Source organism: Ctenocephalides felis, unplaced genomic scaffold (genome assembly GCF_003426905.1).
Source record: "Ctenocephalides felis isolate EL2017-DRISC unplaced genomic scaffold, ASM342690v1 CF-g0.4_SCAFFOLD_03572, whole genome shotgun sequence".
In the NCBI taxonomy this organism is placed as follows: Eukaryota; Metazoa; Arthropoda; class Insecta; order Siphonaptera; family Pulicidae; genus Ctenocephalides; species Ctenocephalides felis.
In genome coordinates this window covers 34,385,768-34,406,113 of record NW_020539726.1, presented here as the reverse complement: position 1 = coordinate 34,406,113, position 20,346 = coordinate 34,385,768, and the positions used below count along the sequence as shown (strand labels likewise).

At 27.3% G+C, this 20,346-nt stretch overlaps 2 protein-coding genes across 2 annotated transcripts in view; one reads left to right on the top strand and one right to left on the bottom strand.

Annotated features, from left to right (window-relative positions):
* The window catches only part of LOC113388408, a 28,407-nt gene extending 10,087 nt beyond the window's left edge, over positions 1-18,320 (top strand). The window contains exons 12-20 of the mRNA XM_026625789.1: positions 1,851-1,963; positions 2,028-2,213; positions 3,714-3,901; positions 8,271-8,522; positions 11,027-11,177; positions 13,125-13,245; positions 13,458-13,616; positions 14,670-14,707; positions 18,207-18,320. Coding sequence (XP_026481574.1) covers positions 1,851-1,963; positions 2,028-2,213; positions 3,714-3,901; positions 8,271-8,522; positions 11,027-11,177; positions 13,125-13,245; positions 13,458-13,616; positions 14,670-14,707; positions 18,207-18,320 — 1,322 coding nt within the window. The remainder of the gene's footprint in view (positions 1-1,850; positions 1,964-2,027; positions 2,214-3,713; positions 3,902-8,270; positions 8,523-11,026; positions 11,178-13,124; positions 13,246-13,457; positions 13,617-14,669; positions 14,708-18,206) is intronic.
* Positions 1-20,346, bottom strand: part of LOC113387856 — a 122,575-nt gene that overhangs the window by 40,514 nt on the left and 61,715 nt on the right. The gene's annotated exons all lie outside the window — the stretch shown is intronic.

The window sequence follows — 20,346 nt, the reverse complement described above, 5'->3', positions numbered from 1 at the left end:
TTTATTTTACTACTAGATGACCCGACAGACGTTGTCCCATGTACCCATGTCTACAATTTTTTAATATTATATACTGATATTTACCGTTTACTTAAAAATAATAATTATTGTTTTTTAAATTACTCTTCACGCCAAAATTCATATACATCAATATGAGCGATGTTAAATGTAGAACAGCTTTAAATAAAATGATGAGTCTCAATTTCCACACTATATTAAAAATTGAAGTCTTTCAAGCGGCATTACATAACCATAACCATAACATAACACTGGTACTTCATGTTGGATTAAATTTATTTAATTTTTTATTACTTAAGATATCCAAAATTGCATCTTAAACTTCTCCTAATCGAAATCGTGAGGGCCGAATTGTATGTTTTCATCTTTACTTTCCCATTTGTTGTTATAAAGTGAATTTTTTACGAATTTTAAAAATATTGTGGAAAGATTAGTAAAATATGCAAAGAAATTATATATTGAAAAAAAAAACTATATTGAAAATTTAATATCCGAATCTTGTGTTGGAGCCCCCTAAGACGTGCGCTCGTATTCTTCGCATTCATCGCTATTAAAGATAGGACCGGGCCTGATTAATACTTAATTTTATATTTTAAATGAATTAATTAGTCATATCCTGTTCATATGTGTATCATTCAATCTGCCATACATATACTGTATCTTATATTTATTTAATTTCTGACACATCTCAGCTGCCTTTTGGCAATAGTAATGTAGACATTTTAATTTTCTTATTCATAATCATAAATTTATTATACATATTCTAATATTGTCTAGGTTCATAAGTAAATTGAAATTTTTGGCAGATGATAGTTTTTATTTGTTTTCAATGCAAACAATGACATGTCGTTTTTTACAATTTTTCCCATTTATTTCTACAATATTGCACATACGATGTGCGTTCAAAAAGTACCCGGAATGACTAATAATTAAATTTCGCGGGTCTGGAGTGTCTGATTGTCAAATTTTTTTTTTATTGTGTTGGTATACATGCCCCTAAAGTATGATGAAATTTTCAGCTATATTCACTGTTTACTTTGTCTGTGGTAGTCGCTAAGGTTCGACGTGTTTTTCTGAGCTCGGCGATTTTTACAATGGAAGAATTGAAAAGTCAAAGAATTTGTATTAAATTTTGCGTAAAAAATGAAATAAAGTGTTGCAAAGTGCAAAATTCACCAGATATGGCTCCGTGTGACTTTTTCCTATTCCCAAAGTTGAAGAGACCCATGAAAGGACGGCGGTTTTCCTCGATTGAAGAAAATCGCTGAGAGTGCTCAAGGACATATCAAAAAGTGAATATCAAGGGTGCTTCGAAAATTGGAAAAAACGCTGGCATAAGTGTATTATATCTGGGGGGGACTACTTTGAAGGGGACCACATTAATGTAGACGAATAAATAAATATTTTTTTGAAAAAACGAAAATTCCGGGTACTTTTTGAACAGACCTCGTACATCCCAGTACTTTATAATCACATACATACTAGAAAATTTCCTTAACAAACTTCAGAAAGATTTATCAAAATCCGAATAATAGTTTAGGAGGACATACAGTGATTTAATATGAAATTTATATAATAGCAATAAAGCTCAAATTGATTCCACGTTTTAGTAAGGAAACGTTTGTATGAGAAAAAGAAAAGGGGCTGTTTTTAGGGGTTTTCCGGCAATTATTCGATTTTTTCTCGCCGTAAGAACTATCCTTGGACTTCAACGAATATTTTAAAAAAATAATTGGCCAAATTGGTTCATGTGTTGTTGAGTTATGCGCTTACCAACACATTTTTGCGATTCATTTTTATATATAAGATGATTTATTGATTGTTCATTTTAGGTCTTGGTGAGTTGTACGAAAAGATACAAATCTTGCAAAGTGATATGGAGAACATCAATTCAACTGCAACAGCCCTTATGGACGATCGAGAACAACGCCAACAGCATATTAATGTAGATATACACTTTTCCTCTACTAACCAAGTATTGAAATTAACTTAAAAATTTATATTTTTAGGCTCTTCTGGAGCAAATCGAGTTCCTCAAAACTTGCAAAGCCGACAAGGAAGATTTGGAAGACGCCTTGGCTGATAAGGCTGATCATCATCTGGTCAACAGAAAAGTTTCCCATGATCAGTTCGATGCTGCCTGTGATGACTTGTCTAGGGGATTGGAGGAAGCATTGTCTAAACTCACTCAGCAAGTAAGATAAATAAATAAAAATATAAAAAACTATAGTTGGTATTGGTATTTTGCTTTGAGGTTACATGAACTTCCGGATATGTGTAAATAATCGACTTAATCAATAAAAAATAAATTAATTTATGAGTGATTGAAAGTATTCCGAGTGGATTTATTACACATATTTGAAAACAAACGAACACGTTACCTCGACGTATTGTCTAGAAGGAAATTTTCAAAAATCAATAATTTTTATAATTGAACCAGTTTCCGTAGGACTTTAATCGTTAAGTATGTTCATTATGACCAAGTACTCTATCGTTATACCAAGTAAATCGCCTAATTTTAATTTTAACAAACATCAAAAAAACAACTCATTTGCTCTAACTTTGATGAATTTTTAAAATTAAACGACTTGTCGTAGGGCCGAAATATTTTAGTATGATCTATAAGACTATGAAAAAAAAATTTCATAAAAATAATCGGAATTTTTTTTTAATACTTTATTACAAGCAAAGGTGCCGGCCGATCTTTATCAAAAACTAATCAGGCTGATTCCAAACAAATATCTTTCGAACGGTTTTTGAATTTTCAAAATCGATTCAGAATTGCGGTCTAAAATGTGGACAAAATATTTTTCACTTTTCTGCGATTTACAAAGAAAGGGTTCGGCCGATTGTAGCCCAAAACTGACAAACAGCAGTCCTCATCAAAATACATCCAATAACTTTTAAATTTTCGAAATTGGTCCAGCCGTTTTTAAAAAAAACGTCGATTTACGGCGAAAAATCTGTTCACACACACACACATACTTTTTTCAAATTTGGTCTCATTCGATTCAGAATGGCTTGAAACGTCGAGAAAACATATAGGAAATCGGATTTTGGTGAACTTCTCCTTCGGGAATTTAACTATAACTAAAATAATATGTATTTAAAAATTATATTTGGGTATCGTAAACTAAACAACAGTGCTCAAAGTAAAAAAACTAACAATGAAAAAAATGCCTTTGTTGAAAAATGGACAATGTGGTTGTTTATCTCGATATATCTAATAAAATATAAATGAATCTAAAATTTAAAAAATAAAGAATAAGAATGAAAACGAAATACAGAAAATTTTGTTATATGTAGATGGGGAGCGTAGCTCAGTCAGTAGCATGTCCGACTCACACGCCAGGGATACTCGGTTCGAGTCCTGGGACTGTCATAGAATTGTCATTTAATTTGTCGAATTGAATATTAATCAAGACGTCGCTTGATTTAAGGCGATGGATGGTTACACAACTTTTGCCCTCTACTTTAAAATAGTATCGTTCAAAAATACCACAGTGTACTTGTTTCTTGAGATAATGGTGTTGGACCTTTTCATCCCTATACTTTTAGATATTTAGAAAAAAAATCTCAAACTGTCAATTTATCAATGTAACGCTTTTGTGACTTTGGCTGACTTTGTTTGTTTAGGAAGAACTTCTCTCATATAATTTGTCTTGATCATTTATTTAATTTTTATTTTTATTTAGGAAACTTTATGGCAACAAGCTCTGGACGATGTCCAGAAGGAAATTGAAAACAAGCTGGACAAAATTGAAATCTCGCCTCTCAAAGATTTTGTTAATAACAAATTGAAGGCTCTTCAGGATCGCCTTAAAGCCTTGGCATCGCTCAAAAAAGACTCCGAAGCTGCTGGAACGAAAATCAAACTTTTAAGGTAAGTTTAGTTCATAAAAAAATTTTACCTCAAAAAATATTTTTTAAAAAAATATTATTGTTATTACTCATTTTACATTTCACAATGGACAGATTCCGATACAAAATTGACCTCAGACTTTGATCTTGACATTCTCTCCAAAGATACGACACGACATTGACAATCATATTATTGGCCATATGCATCCGAATGATTTATGTCAAATTTAAAGATTATTATGACTATTTCCGTACAATTCTGATAATTGTTTTATTATGTGCTGATTGCAGTTATCAATTTGCATATGATCTAGAATGAATCATTGTAAAATCATGATAACTTAAATTTATTTAAAAAATCTTAAAATATCATTGATTAAAAAGAAGTTTATAAATGAAACAATAGAACAAAATTGTTTATAAGATTTTCGGGTCAGATGTGATTATTATTATTATTATTTTTATATATATTTTGTTAAAAAACTATACTATACACAAAAAAATTATATAACTTTCATATATTATTATATAACAAAACTATACACAAAAAAATTATATAACTTTCATATATTTTTTTAACGAATATATCTACACGTAAATATTAATTTCCAGCTAAACTATCAGAGTAAAAAAGCAATAAATATGTGAACTATTTATTTTGTACGTTTCGACACTGTACGTGTGTCATCATTGAATAAGTTAACATTGAATAATTGAAACAATTAACAGAAACATAAAAACACACAAAAATTATTTTTTGTAGGTAGATATATACACAATAATATAATTAAAAACCATATCTACTATCTTTTAGAGTTATTGTTTTTGATCTAAAAAAATAAATAAATAATAATAATATCGCCAAACCCATAATTTTATTAATTGTTTATTTATTTTCATTTATATTTCAAAGTTTTGCTTTCTTGTTTTATTACAAAAATTTGTGATTTTATTTTTGCGTATTTTTTCCTGGTATAAACTTTCTTAATGATGGCACACATACACTATTGAAACGTACAAAATTAATAATTCAATTTTTTTCGATAATTTTTATTTTTTGCAGTTATGCTTAATTTTATTTATTACAAACATTTATAATTTTATTTTTGAGTGTTTTTTTCTGGTATAAATTTTCTTGATGATGACACACATACAGAGTTGAAACGTACAAAACAAATATTTAAAATTTTAATTATTTTTTATTTTTTACAGTTTTGCTTAACTGTTTCATAACAAAATAATGTTTTATTTTTGAGTGTTTTTTCCTAGTATAAACTTTCTGAATGATGGCACACATACAGTGTCGAAACGAACATAGTAAATATTCCATTTTTTATTTTTTTTTGTTATTAATTTATATTTTTTACACTTACCCTTACTTGTTTCATTACAAAAATTTAAGGTTTTATTTTGTTGTGTTTTTTTCCTGATATCAACTTTCTTGGTGATGGCACACATACAGTGTCGAAACGTACACAATTATCAGTTTAAATATATTTATCTGTATAAGTTATTTGCAAATTTTGTTTAATAATTAACAATATTGACAATATGTGGGAAGGGCGTTTTTAAAAAAAAAAATAAAGAAATTGAAGAAAAATTTAAATATATATATATAATATATATATATATATATATATATATATATATATATATATATAATTATTCCATTATTTTTTCTTTATAATTGACTTCTTTATTCTTATTTTTTGTTTCTTCTTCTGACTTCTAATTATATTCTATCTCAAATCAACAATTCAATTTTACTTAATTTCAACCCAAAAAAATCAAATGACAATTCGATGTCAGTGCCAGAATTCGAACCGAGTATCCCTGGTGTGTTAGTCGGTCATGCTTCTGACTGAACTATTTCCGCCACCTTGAAATTCAAACTTATTTCAAAATTTACTTAATTTCAATGGAACAAATCGAAAGACAATTCTATGTCAGTACCAGGACTCGAACCAAGTACCCCTGGCGTGTGAGTAGGGCATGCTACTGACTGAGCTACGCCCTCCATCTATATACCATTAAAAGTTTGTCTTTAATTCTTATTTTTTATCTTTTAAGTTAATTATTATTTTTGGCGATAGATTTAGTTTTTATAAAAATTTGGTATTTATTATTAATAAATTTATTATTTTTAATAATAAATATCAAAATTTTATTTAATTTTTATTTTATTAAATAAATCTATCGCTAAAAATAATAGATAACTTAAGAAATAAAATATAAAAATTAAAGACAATAAATAAATTATTATGTATTATATTTTGTGGTTCGATACATTCTCGTGATGAATCAAACTGGGAGTCGAAACGTTGAAGTCTTATTAACAAAAACAGAATTCATCAATTAAATTTAATTTTTGTTTAGTACACACACATTTTCATTTTTTTAAATTGTTTATTTATATTCCTAATTTCAAAAATTGTTTATAGTTTTTTAATTTAAAATATGTTGCAACATGTAATATTTTATCTGTTTTACTATAAAAATGTAAATTTTAGATAAAATTAATTGCATACATTGATATAAAAGTAGTTGATTTATGTTATCTAATGTTATTAAAATATTTCATCAGCTGATTTATATAATTTATCTAGAATATTCGCAATTAGTTTAAAAAAGTCTAAATATGATGATTAGACGATTTGCAAAATAACTAAAAGACTATCTTGATAATTATGAAAACATTATGTAATATTGGAATAGTTTAGCACATTCATACATGCATTTGATTGCTATGCTCTTTTTTACATTTTTTTTAAATTTACAACTATCATGCCTGGAAGTGATATATTTTATACTAAACGAATAAAAAAGTTCAGCACAAGGGGAAGTATAGATAACACTAGCTTGGCAGTTAATGTGTTAAGCAAATTTGTTTAAAATTATCAAGGAATTACACAAGGAATACACATCAAAGAATTTGCTTTATCTCAATCTACTTTCTGCATCATAATGATATAATCATTTTGTTTTGAGCTTGCAATAACAGGATTCCAATTGAATACCCACTGAAGTCAACCTGATATCAAGCAGTATAAAATTTAGATCTCATTACGCGGATTACTGCGTCAAATTAAAAATATAATATCAATATTAGTTTAAATGTAATAATAAAATATATCAACTAGTGGTGTATGGCATCGTGCCTTAAGGCAAATTGCTGGAACTTCCCGTACCGTAATGAAATATTCGAGAAATTTTAAACGTTTTCAAATATATTATTACAAATACTGTAACTTTCATTATTTTCGCTATCTGTTATATCTGAGAAAATCAAATTTAAATCGTAAATCAATTTATCTCCAGAACATTAACAATCGTCATTTCATTTTGAATTCAATTAAAAAAAAAATAGTTGCCTAATTTACACAAAATTGAAAAAGTCCTCCAGTATAGTCATAGTCTAAACGCATTTTCAAATAATTCTGTGCGACATTTTCACTTATACTATGCTTAGCTTAGCTGTGTTTTCACATTTTTGAAGAGTTTTCACAAAATTTGAAAAGTGTTCCAATACATAAACAGTCTGAACGCACTTGGGTAAATATTTGTGCCGGAGTGGCGCTTAGACTGTGCTCAGCCTGGGTCATTTTTTGAATTTTTAATTCAAAATTACAAAAATATTTTTTGAAAAAAAAATTAGAAACAATTTTTTTTTCCAAAAGCAATTATTTTGTTGAAAAAAGCAGAAAGTTTTTTAGATCATTCAAAACGGACGCTTAGTTCGCTCAAAAACTGCCATTTTTTCTTCAAAACCTTCGAAATGGCGAGACCTGCCTTTGCCAAAAACTAATCACCTCTTCTCCCATGCATTACAAATTGAATGTTTTTCAGATCATACAAATCGGATACTTCGTTCTCTCAAAAACTCGATTTTTATTTTCTGCATTCTTTGCTCCGTATCTCCGTAACGGCTGGACCTGCCTTTACCAAAAACTAATCAGCACATCTCCCTATCAATATGGATCGAATGTTTTTTAAACCATTCAAATCGATTGAACCGTGCGCTCGAAAACGAGGACGAGAAAATGCGTAGATACAAAACACACACACGCACACACACCATCCATTTAGTTTTTGAGGTATGCCAGTAAAATGTTCAGAAACCTTAAAAACGTGGAGAAATGCAAAAAATTTCATTTTTGATTCTCGACCTATTACTATAACTACTCTATGGGAAATTAATAATATCAATATTAGTTTAAATGTAATAATAAAATATATCAAATACAAATTGGAAGACCATTGGGTTGCGTCTCAAGTAGAAACATTGTTAGGAAAAGAAAGTTTAAGCATAGCAATCCTTAGATTTATTATTATGTTCTGATGGATGTTCAAAAATATTTTTTTCTATTACCATTTTTTTTAATTTTTTCTAGGAATGTCAACTGCATATCCTGCGACAAAGACGTGGTGATGAGAACAGATGAACCTGCACCATCTATGCCTGTCCAGGATTCATTGCCTCCAAATATGTCAATGAAACCATACCTGACATACGAGCTGGACGCCGTCAGGAAACAGCAGAGACAATTACCTGGCAGGAATATGTATCATTTTGAGAGCGCCATTAAGGAGGACAGGAGGCTGAAGAAGGCCTATGACAGGAGCAAGGACGATGAACTTGCCAAGTGAGATAAATGAAATATTAAAATAAAAAATATTAAAATAAAAATATTAAATAAAAATGAAAGCACGTTTCATGAGGTGCATTCAAGATGAGGTTTACTTTTTTTGACAATTTATGTTGTCTTGATGTTGTCTCTCAAAGTACTGGCAATCACGACACTGTAAAAAAAAGAGTGCGCGTAAGGTTCACACGCGATAGAAATAAAACTTATTTGCTACCGTACAATATGGCGTTTAAGTAAAAATAAATACATCATACAACAATTTTGAATCATGTTCATTAGTAATACGGTAACACTCGTGATGCACACATTTATTAGTGTCGACCATTATACACGTTTATATATTGATAAATTATAAATTATCTTAAAACTCGAAAACGGCTAAACCGATTTGGCCAGTCTTAGTCTTGAAAAATTTGTTCTAATCAGTAGGTTGTCGGAAAGGTGAGATATTATTTCAAAATAGCGTAGAAACTTTACATTTTTAAATAAAACAATGGACGGTGGCTAATACGTCAAATGTCAAACGTTTTTAACAAATGATATTCAATTACGTTTAATAGGATGTTTTACGTGAATATTATTTAATTATGATTGAATTGTAGTAAGTAGTTTTGTTCGTGGTTGAATTTATACACAAAAACGTTATTAAAGTGTCACTAGAAAATCAAAATATAAACTTTTATGAAATGTTAATATAAAAATGCACTTTTTGGCGTTGTAGCACTCTTTTTTGAAAATCATATTTGACTCAAACACGGTGCTCTGAAATATCTCATTTGTATAATTATATATTTATAAAATATTTTCTAGGTTATATTATTTTTTATTTATATTATTTAAATTCAGAACCTAAATTTGTTATCGATCAAATGGACATTTTGTCGAATAACATTTTCCCAGTTCTAATTTCCCAAAATTTATCGAAAAATAGATAGTAATATATGAAGATTCAGGGTTAATAAGGTCCACCACCAATATCTCAAAAACCGGTGAAGTTTAGCATTGTTTAACAACAATATCTGAAAGTAGAGGGATTAAGATGTATAACCAGCTATATAACCTTGATTCTTATGACTTTGCTATCGGGAGCTAAACGGTCCGTTGGTAGTTTTTTGGCATTAGTTAAAAATGTAATTATTTTGTAAAATACCTTTAAAATTAAAATAAGACAATAAACCTGTTTGCCACCTGGGCCATTCCAAGTTACTCCGCATATAGGGTAAAAATTTAGGGTATAAATTTTTGAAAGACAGCAAAAAAGCACATTTCTACAATGATGAAGTAGCTGGCAGTTTTACTGAACGTAGTCAGATAATTGTTCGTTTGAAATGTGTTATTTGTTGTGATATGACTGGTTTGATTGTTATAATATAATTAATATTTGCTCAAAGTCAAATGTGCCTCGCCCTGATTTGCATATATACTTTTTATTAAATTTACTTTAATTCATCGAATGTTACTTGAAACTTTTCAAAAAGCAGGTCAAAGCAGATATATCTAATTCATTTTCTATCTCTCCTCGCAGAAATTTGAAATTTTTTTATAAGCTCAGTAGTATTATTTACAATTATACACAAAATCCAGAATCCAAAAAGAATCTGAAAAACTTGAAACGTAATCAATAATTCGAAAGACCAAAAAAAACACTTGGATTGGATTATACCATGTTTTCTATAGAAAGTGGATAAATCTTCCAGATTGATTGTATTGACAAAATATAGACAAACTAATAGGGTTTATTGTTTTTATAATACCTCATTGTATATAGCATTCAAACAACACTTAATTCTTATACACTTAAAGTATTAATATTTTTGATTCTCTAGAAATTGTTTAGAATATACCTTACTTAGCAAAACTACGTATGCCGGGTCAGCTAGTATATTTATAAAAGCATTAAAAATATGTATAATATTTAAAAACAATTTTGTAATTAAAGTCATTTTTATATATTCTACACTATCTTGCATATATATTAATATGTATGTATTTTTCAAGTTCGATGATACGAATCTTGGTCGCCCACAAAAAGCTTCCATTACGGCCTCATTTAAAAATTATGTATAATTCGTGTAAATATAAAATTAAAAATATAAATCAGATGGGAAACATGTTTTTTATTTGTAATAAATCATATAAAATAGTTCTTCCATGAATTTTACAGATTTTCCATAATTTTGAGAACAAATATTGTCCCCAGTCCATCTAAAAACAAGATTTGAATATTGCGCCACGATTTTATTCATGTTATTTATTTTTATTCATCTTAATATTCTTCTAAATGAATTTTTCATTTTTCATTATTTTAACATCACGCATATATTATTTATAAATGTAACACATCAGTATCTACAATTTTTTACAATACGCAATGTTATGCCCATACTGTTGCCATATATGACATTGACATTAATATTTGAACAAATTGATTGTGGTTTTGCATCAATATTTATAAACGAAGATAGGACAATTATTTATTATGTGATTTTTTTTAATTTTAGGATGAATCACTTATGCAATCGATACTGTGGCGGTAGTCACACAGTGACTACACCTCAACAACGTGTCACCAGAATGGGCCACTTCTTGAACCAATGGGGACCTGAAGCCATACAACTAACCGAAGGCACCATTCGAGGATCTGATGGCAAGGTAATTGATAGATAGACCAATTTTTGGATAAAATAAAAATGATATGGTAATGCCATATTTCGGTTTATATTTCTATTAATTGGTAGTAACAGGCTGTTGAAGAGCTATGTATTTACTGTGCGATCAGACGTTTCACACATACAACCTAACCTGCAAAACGCACGATCGTCAAAAAACAATTTTGTCATAAGTTCAACTTTATGATGTCTCTTTGTTAACACATACATGAAGTTAGGTTCATAATCGGTTCAGCTGTTTCTGAGAAAACGCCGACGAAATGTCAAAAATCAGCTCTAACACATAACCACTCACACATAGTTATGTTCAAATTTGGTCTCATTCCATTCAGAATGACTTGAAACGTCCATACAACATAAAATTAGCAAATCGATTTTTTTAACGATATACTTCTTTGTCAGAAAGTTAAAGATATATTTTTAAGTAAAACCTAATATTACTGCTGCTTGATATCAGGTTGTCCAAGTTGGTAATTGTGCATGGAATTTTATGATCGTAAGACCGGAGCCCTCATCAATTGATCTAACTGAAATTTAAATTTAGATTTAGAAGTTGTATTTGAATTTTTTACAGTTTTTTTAATTTTTTCCGAATTCATAACAGAGTAATATATACTTATTTATGTATTTAAAGGACTATAGGTTTCTAAATAAAATATAAAAATAAATTTTGCAATACATATCGACTGTAAGTTGATAATTTAACACTTTTGTTCTTTTGTTCGTAACCTCTTCACCTTGAATTTTAAATCAGTTTTGTTTTACTCCAATTGAGTCACCGTCTATATATAATATATTTCATTATTCAAAATTTTAATTAACAAATATTATTTAGAAATTTTACGTTGTAACAAAATATATAATAAAATGTTGACGTGAATAGCAATAGTGACCTATATAGATGAATATTGTAGAGAGTGTATATAGAAACAATAAACGAGTAATTGGAGAACACATGCTTTAGTTTGAACTAAAACATTAATAAATGTAGTTGTACTTCCATCGATATCCGACGTCATTAAAAAAAAAATTACACTACTTAGAAGGGATGTTATACCCCGGGAAGTGGCAAAGGATTCTCAATTATTTTCACTTTTGAGCTTGAGAGTAAGATGAATCTAAATTCCAAAAATTTATACAAATTGGTGCACAGTAAAAAAATTCAGACTCAAAATGTTCCATTGACTGGAGTAAATATTCCGAATCTAACGCCAAACAAATGAATTTTTAACACAATGTAACATCTATATAATTTGTTGAATAAGTAACTTTTCTTTGTTGTGGGTTAGTAAAGTAAGACAAATTATATTGCTGCATTAGTTAAAAAAAAAAATCTATCTAATTGAATTCTATAATTTCATCTGCCAAATATATATTGTAACTTATTTTATTTTGATTTCTGGCAAATCTCAGCTACTTTTTGGCAATAATGTAGACATTACATTTTTCTAATTCATAATCATGAATATATTATATTTTAATAATAATTTTTCCATTTATTTCTACAGTCAAACTATATTTTTCTAATCATATACATCCTTAAAATTTTTCTTAACAAACTTCAGAAAGATTTATCAAAACCTGAATAATCGTGTAGGAAAAGTATCTTTACATACAATATTACAGAAGAATTGTATATATAAGATATATATAAATCTAAATTTGTCAATTAGAAAAGTTGATAGCTATAAAATTAATAAATTCTAGAGAAAGTTTGTTTTCACCAGAAAATTAGATTTGCTAATTTTTTTTATTTCTTGACGTTTTTTGTCATTCGGAACCATTTGAAACCTTTGCTTTACTTTTTATATGTGCCTATATTGCAAGGAGAAAAGAAGTAATTTTTCAAATTACAATACTAATTTTATCAACTGATATTATCAATAAATTTAAATTTCATACATTATATAAAAGAATTTTTTTTCTTTAGTTCTACAAATCTCGAAAAGAAGTACCGCCACAAGCACCTCCAGAGCCTCCAAAACCAACAAGACATAGTGTTGATGTTGATGTCAACAAGAAACCTGGAGGATCACCCAGAGCAAGCCAAGGTAATAAATAAATTTAAATATTTTCAGAAATAATAATCAATTAAATAATTTTCATTATTAATTATATGAATTAAAAGCACAAGAAGAATAAATTATAATAAATCTATTATCACTTGAATTATCTAGTCAAATTTGTTGTGGGCAGACATATCAAAATATTATTAAAGATGCTGTTGATATTATCATAAATGTAATTTATATTTTAATTTTAGGATCATTAACTAAGAAATCCGGTAACGTGTCACCAAAATCTGCATCCAAAACCAAATTAGAATCTGATAAGAAGAGATCTTCTACTGGAAGTGCAAAAAAAGTTTCACCTGCAAGTTCTCAGAAGGGCGCCAGCCCTAAAATGTCTGCTGTACAAGAAGGTAAATAATAATAATATATTTAATTATTAAATAATAAAATGTCATCATAATATAATAACTATTTATGCAAAAACATGAATAGTGGTAAAAAAATAGTTATGGTAATAATAACAAGGGAGGGTAAGGGTATCTTGTGGAATTTGTGGTGCTCTCATACATGGGTGGATCTACCAACTATTTATTTATTATTATTATTTATTGTTTTTAATTATTTTATTTGTTGGATCCTACATCCTTCTGCATATAACTTTTTTCATAAATGCTAAAAAATAAATCTGAAACCCATTACTTCTTATTTCTTGCATTGAGAGTAGTACAAGAAAAGAAAAAATAGCAAGAAGATTTTTTACTTTATTTATAACATAACATTGGAATATATTATAATGAAATGCGTTGAAATTAAATACAATATTTGAAATTATAAATTCGAAATAGATTTAAGAATAATCTATTGTTAAATATTTTCTCAGAACTTCTATATCAACTTTATCCATGTAGAACGACAATATTTACCAAGTTGTTCGTTTTTGCTTTTGCAACATATGGATGGGTTTGATGAAAATAATAATTATCAGATATTATTTAATATAAACATTATATAGATATGTGTCAAATGTATTTACGAAAATATTATAGACTAAATTATGAAACGTACTCAAACTATTTTATATCTAATTTAACAATTCCTATGAATTGTTGCACTAAACAAAGTGGATTTTTTATCGAGTATTGTCGGAGCCCTAGCAACAAAATTTCAAATTTATTTCTCAATTATTAATTTATAATTCGCATACTATATTTATTAATTGCAATAAGAGTTTACAACAATCTGTTTTGCTATTGAAATTGTTCAACCATGATGACCCAGGCAGAATTATATGTTTATTTATAAGAAGATCAAATGTTAAACGTCTTATCAATGGACCCCCGCTGATAAATTATTTTGTTCGTGGCATACATTTCTTTGAAATTATTATAAATATTCGATAACTTTAATTTTTTTGCGAAATTCTTTAGCGAAAAAACATTGATGGAATGTTTTATTTGTTACAGCTCCGGAACAAGAGATTGCACCGGCTGTATCTCCCAAGGTAAGTAATAGATTTAGGATAAAATTAATAAATAAATATACATGAAAATATTAAGGTGTGAATTAGAATTATACACTAACATAAAAAAAGAAGCAGAAATATGAATCATGAATATTTTTCAAATATTTTTTTAATTAAATGTAAATATGTTATTGCCAGTACACTATTGCACAAAATTTGTAATATAAATAATAATATTATTCAACAAAAAATCAAATATTAACAAAATTAGTGAAAAGTCACTTAGTGAGTCAAAAGTGGTTAATTTAATGAATTACATAAATATAAAAATTAATTGAAATTTCCATAAATGTTAATTATAAAATTGACATTTTTTTAAATTAATTTAATTGAATGATAATATGAAAAGCTGTGCTTAATTTTTTTTATAAACAGTTACTTATACCATCATTAGAAAGTTTTTCTGAAAGTTCTATCTGAAATTAAAAATATATATTAAATTATAAATATAAATATAGCATTAACCAATGCCAGATATTAAATTCTGAAATTTCTATAGAATGTTTGGTGCCCTTTTCATTTTTGAATTTTTTTAACTAATTAAAGAATAAAAGATATTCTTTGAGATCTATTTAACTAATAACTGTTTATTCATTTATTTCAATTTTTTTCATTGATATTTAAATACAACGCAAAATTAAATGTAATTTAAAAAAAAATCAAAATGTTGTAATAATTATAAAATTATAAACATAAATTTATTTTAATTCGTGCGTCAGCAAATGATTTTTCTCGAACATCGTACGATCATAGTTTGATAACCGTTGTAATGTTTTTTTTTTGTAATTAGATTATCAGTAATTTGCAATAAAATTTGGCAATAAAATTACTCATGTTGATAACAAATTTTGAAAAAAAATCAGTGTTCATTTTGAAAAATTACGCATCAAGTCAGATTGATGAAAAATCAATTAAAAATATTTAGAAAAAATGTTGAAAGGAGGAAAAGTTCTGAAAGTTAAAATTAAGATCAAATTATAAACTTATAAAACATGAAAAAATTATTATAAAACAGATGAAGGTAATATAATGTTGTATAAACAGTTAAAATTGAAACATTGTTTAAAATTAGTCAGAAAATTGAAAAAAGTTTAAAGTGAATTTATTGATGGAGAAATATATGGAAACATATGGAGAAAAGTTGTTCACTTATCAGAGAAACACTAAAAAAATCAAAAACTTAAAAAAAAACAAATTATGTTGTCATAATGATTAAAGATAAAAATAAATAATAATGAGAAAATTATCATTGTAATGGAAATAGAGTGAAAAAATTATTAAATTAAAAAAAATATAGATTGATAAAAATGAGTAGATTTTAAGAGTAGGGTTTCAAAATGTTGACATTAAACTTATGTAGGTATAATATTAATATGCAATGGCTTTCTGTAAATGCATTATATAATTAAATAAAATTATTAATGTCTATATAGAAAAATAGAAACAATTTACAAAAATACAGCGAGATATTGAACATACTGAATAAAATAAACAGTAAAAAGAAAACTAAATAGTGTTTTTTTTTTGAAAATTAAGAGATAATTATAAAAATTAAAGAAGTAATTAAAATTTTATATTCAAGTAAAATATTGTTAGGTGGAAAATGTCTACAGAAAAAGCAAATAATTTAGGAAATAAAGAAAATTAGAAGAAAATTGTTGTAGAATATGAGAATCTAAAAATAAAGTAAATATTAGAGAACTAAATCAAAAATCTAATGCAAAATAATTTATTACAATAAGATTGTTTTAAGAAATATTAAAAAATTGTGGAAAATTAAGAGCAATTTTTTACAGAATATAAAAAACTAAAGAAAAGATGAAGTTTAGAAAACTAACTAAACAATTAAATCGTTATTTACGTACGTAAATAATACGAATTTTAATTACTTGATTTTTTTTTAATTTTTCTATTAATATTTTCGTGTTGATAATTTACTCAGATTTAAATTTTTTTGTTAATTTTCCAAAACTATTCTCTAGTAATTTTCGATATTTTTTATTATTTTTTCTCTAAACATTTTTTTTGTACTTTATATAATTAGTTTGAGAAATTAACAAAACAATTTAAATCTGAGTAAATTATCAACACGAAAATATTAATAGAAAAATTAAAAAAAAATCAAGTAATTAAAATTACAGAAAACTAAAACTAGATTATTGTGTAAAATGAAACTTTAATAAAAAGGTAAAACTAACAGATATCTTGTATAAATCTGAAAAAAATTATGATAGTATAAAAATATTCATAGAAAAAAGGAAAAACATGCTAAAAATGTATAGAAAATTAAGAGAAAGTAGTATAGAAAATGAACAACTGAAAACAAGGTAAAAATCAAAATAAAGTATGAATAGGAAACAAAAAAAAATATAAAAAAGATAAAGGATCAAAAGAAAATTATTGTAGAATATAAAAATTCAAAGATTAATTAGAATTAATTAAATTAATTAGAAAATCTATCTAAAATGAAAAGGATTCGAACACATTGCTATTTCCAGAAACTAATTAAAAAAATCAGAAGTCCAGAAAAAAGCAAGAAGTTTCTCTCGAACCGAAAAGAAATATTGTGCACATAATATTATTTATTTACTATAATGCATTATTTATTTATACACTTGTTGCATTAAAATTTGCATTCGAGTTAAAACTATTTATTATTTTGAATTATTTGAAAATAAACACTCTGACGCACGTTCCAATTAATAATTATTTTGCAAATATATTCCCAACGTCTTTGTTAAAATACAACATTTCTCAACTTTAATAATGACGTCCGAATATCATATCAATTTGCAATCGTAATTTAAAAACGTAAATTAAAACGCGAAAATGATGTTTCAATGTAAATGACGCTAAACTGAATTTCGAAATATCGACTGAAATCTTGATAAGTATTTTTGAACTATTGGAATTAATTGAGTGGCCGGAAAATGTTGTATTATATTTGCAATGTAAAAAACTATTTTATGTACGACATAAAAAAAAATTATTAAAAAAAATAGGACACCCTTAAACAAAAGACCTGAACACTGGTCTAGAAAAATTAATATGGATTTATTGTTGCTCATTCATTCTCTATGTGTTTTATTTTTTTAGAGAAGTAAAACATCTCCTTCAGAATCGTTAACAATCAGAATGTTGTCTTAAACCAAGATAAAAGTTTTTGTACTTTTGAAATTAATGGAAAATGACCCATCTAACAAATTATTTGATGTAGCAAAAATCCATATCTGATCTCCAATTCTAATCTTGCTTTCTTCATAATTCTAAATTTTAATCTAATTATATATATAGTGAAATTAACTCATTTTAAATTCTACTTCATACTTATATACGTATGCATTTATTCTATTTAATTCAACGATTCAAATTTTATATCATTACCAAGAATCGATCCGAGGATCGCTGACATATGATTCAGGCAGGTTTCTAACTGACCTATACAAATTTAAAAATAACTCTTTTTTTATTTTTTCAGAGAAGTAAAACATCTCCAGCAGAATCAGTAACAAAAGCTCAAGTTTCTGGAGAAGCTGTAGCTGCTGCAGCAGCATCTGAAGAACCTGCAGAAGCAGCACCTGCTGCTGAATAAATACAAAAAATCTGCTGAATGCTGAAATTGACCACAATGGTTTGAGACAAAAAAAGACAAGATAGATATTTTTTTAATAATATTTTTTTAATTTTTGCCTATAGATTTGTACACAATTTTTGTAATAGCTTTTTAATGATTTCTTACTAAATAGTATTTTAAATGAATATAGAACATTTAATATGAAAATGATAAAGGATTTTTTTTACAGACACACAGAGAATTTTTTTGTATAGCGAAGGAAATGCCTTCATGCATCCCAGACTAGGTCTTTTGTCTGGGTATGTTGGACTCAATACCGACTAAAACACTCGCTTTGCCCTTGGGTATTACTTTGTGGGGGAAGGATCTAGAATGTTATCGTTCTTACCTAGACACACTGGGTGTAGTTATAAATATATGTGCCAATATATTTTAGTAGACATTTGATCAATATTTTTACAGGTATGTGACCAATTTTTTTTTAATTTGAATGCATGCTGCATGAAAAATGAACCAAATTTTTAGTTTAAAATTTATTTCATGGGGCTTCAAATATTTTTCTTGTGTGATATATTTTTTAACTTCCCGTAGGGTAGTTATAGTAATGGGCCGAAAATCGAAAATGAAAATTTTTGCATTTCTCGTCGTTTTGAAGGTTTCTGAACATTTTACTGGCATACCTCAGAAACTAAATGGATGTGTGTGTGTGTGTTTTGTATGTCCGCATTTTATTGTCCACGTTTTCGGGCGCACGGATCAACCGATTTGAATGGTTTAAAAAACATTCGATTCCTATTCATAGGGAGATGTTCTGATTAGATTTTCGCAAAGTCAGGTCCAGCCGTTACGGAGATACGGAGCAAAGAGTGCAGAAAATACAAATCGAGTTTTTGAGAGAACGGACATCCGATTTGTATGATGCAAAAAACATTCAGTTCGTAATGACAGGAAAAAGTGGTTATTAGTTTTTGGCAAAGGTAGGCCCAGCGGTTTCGGAGATACAGAGCTAAATTTTTAAAAAATGGCAGTTTTTGAGAGAACTAAGCGTCCGATTTGAATGATCTAAATAACTTTTTGCTTGTATTGACAAAACAATTGCTTTTGAGGATAAAAAATTAATACTTTTTTTTATTTTTCATAGAATATTTTCGTAATTTTGGATTAAAAATTCAGAAAATTACCCAGGCTAAGCACAGCCTAACCGCCACTCTAGTACAAATGTATACCCGAGTGCGTTTAGACTGTTTATTATTTATATACGGAGCACTTTTCCAATTTTGTGAAAACTATTGAAAAATGTGAAAATGCCGCCAAGTGAAGCATAGTATAAGTGGAAATATCGCGCAGAATTATTTGCAAATGCGTTTAGACTGTGACTATAAGGGAGCACTTTTTCAATTTTGTGTGAATTAGACAACTATTTTTTTTTTAAATTGAATTCGAAATGAAATGACGAATGTTGTTAATGCTCTGGAGATAAATTGATTTATGATTTACATTTGATTTGCTCATTGTCAGATATAACAAGATAGCAAAAATAATGAAAGTTACGGTATTTGTAATAATATATTTGAAAACGTTTAAAATTTCTCGAATATTTCATTACGATACGGGAAGTTCCAGCAATTTGCCTTAAGGCACCGCCATACACCACTAGTTATTTTTATTATTCAAAAAAATATAGTAAACCAGTTGTTCTTAAAAAATAAAAAATAAATCTCATATATATTAATAATTTTATATGAGAGGAAAATTTACTTTTCTACTTCATCCGATTTTCACAAAATTCTATCTATTTATCGTCATGTCAATGAATTATTGATGACATAAATATATTTACGAATGCACTCTGTTTTTCAACGTAATCTTGAGCAATGTCATTGACGTAATATTATCTTTAGATCATCAGTTAAAAAATTTGTAAATATAGTTCGAGTAATTACTTTGACAAACAGACAGATGTATGATTTATACATGAGACTTAGAATTCGAACGAACATCTGTAAATGGTAGAGATAAATTTAGAATAGAGTTTTTTAGGATC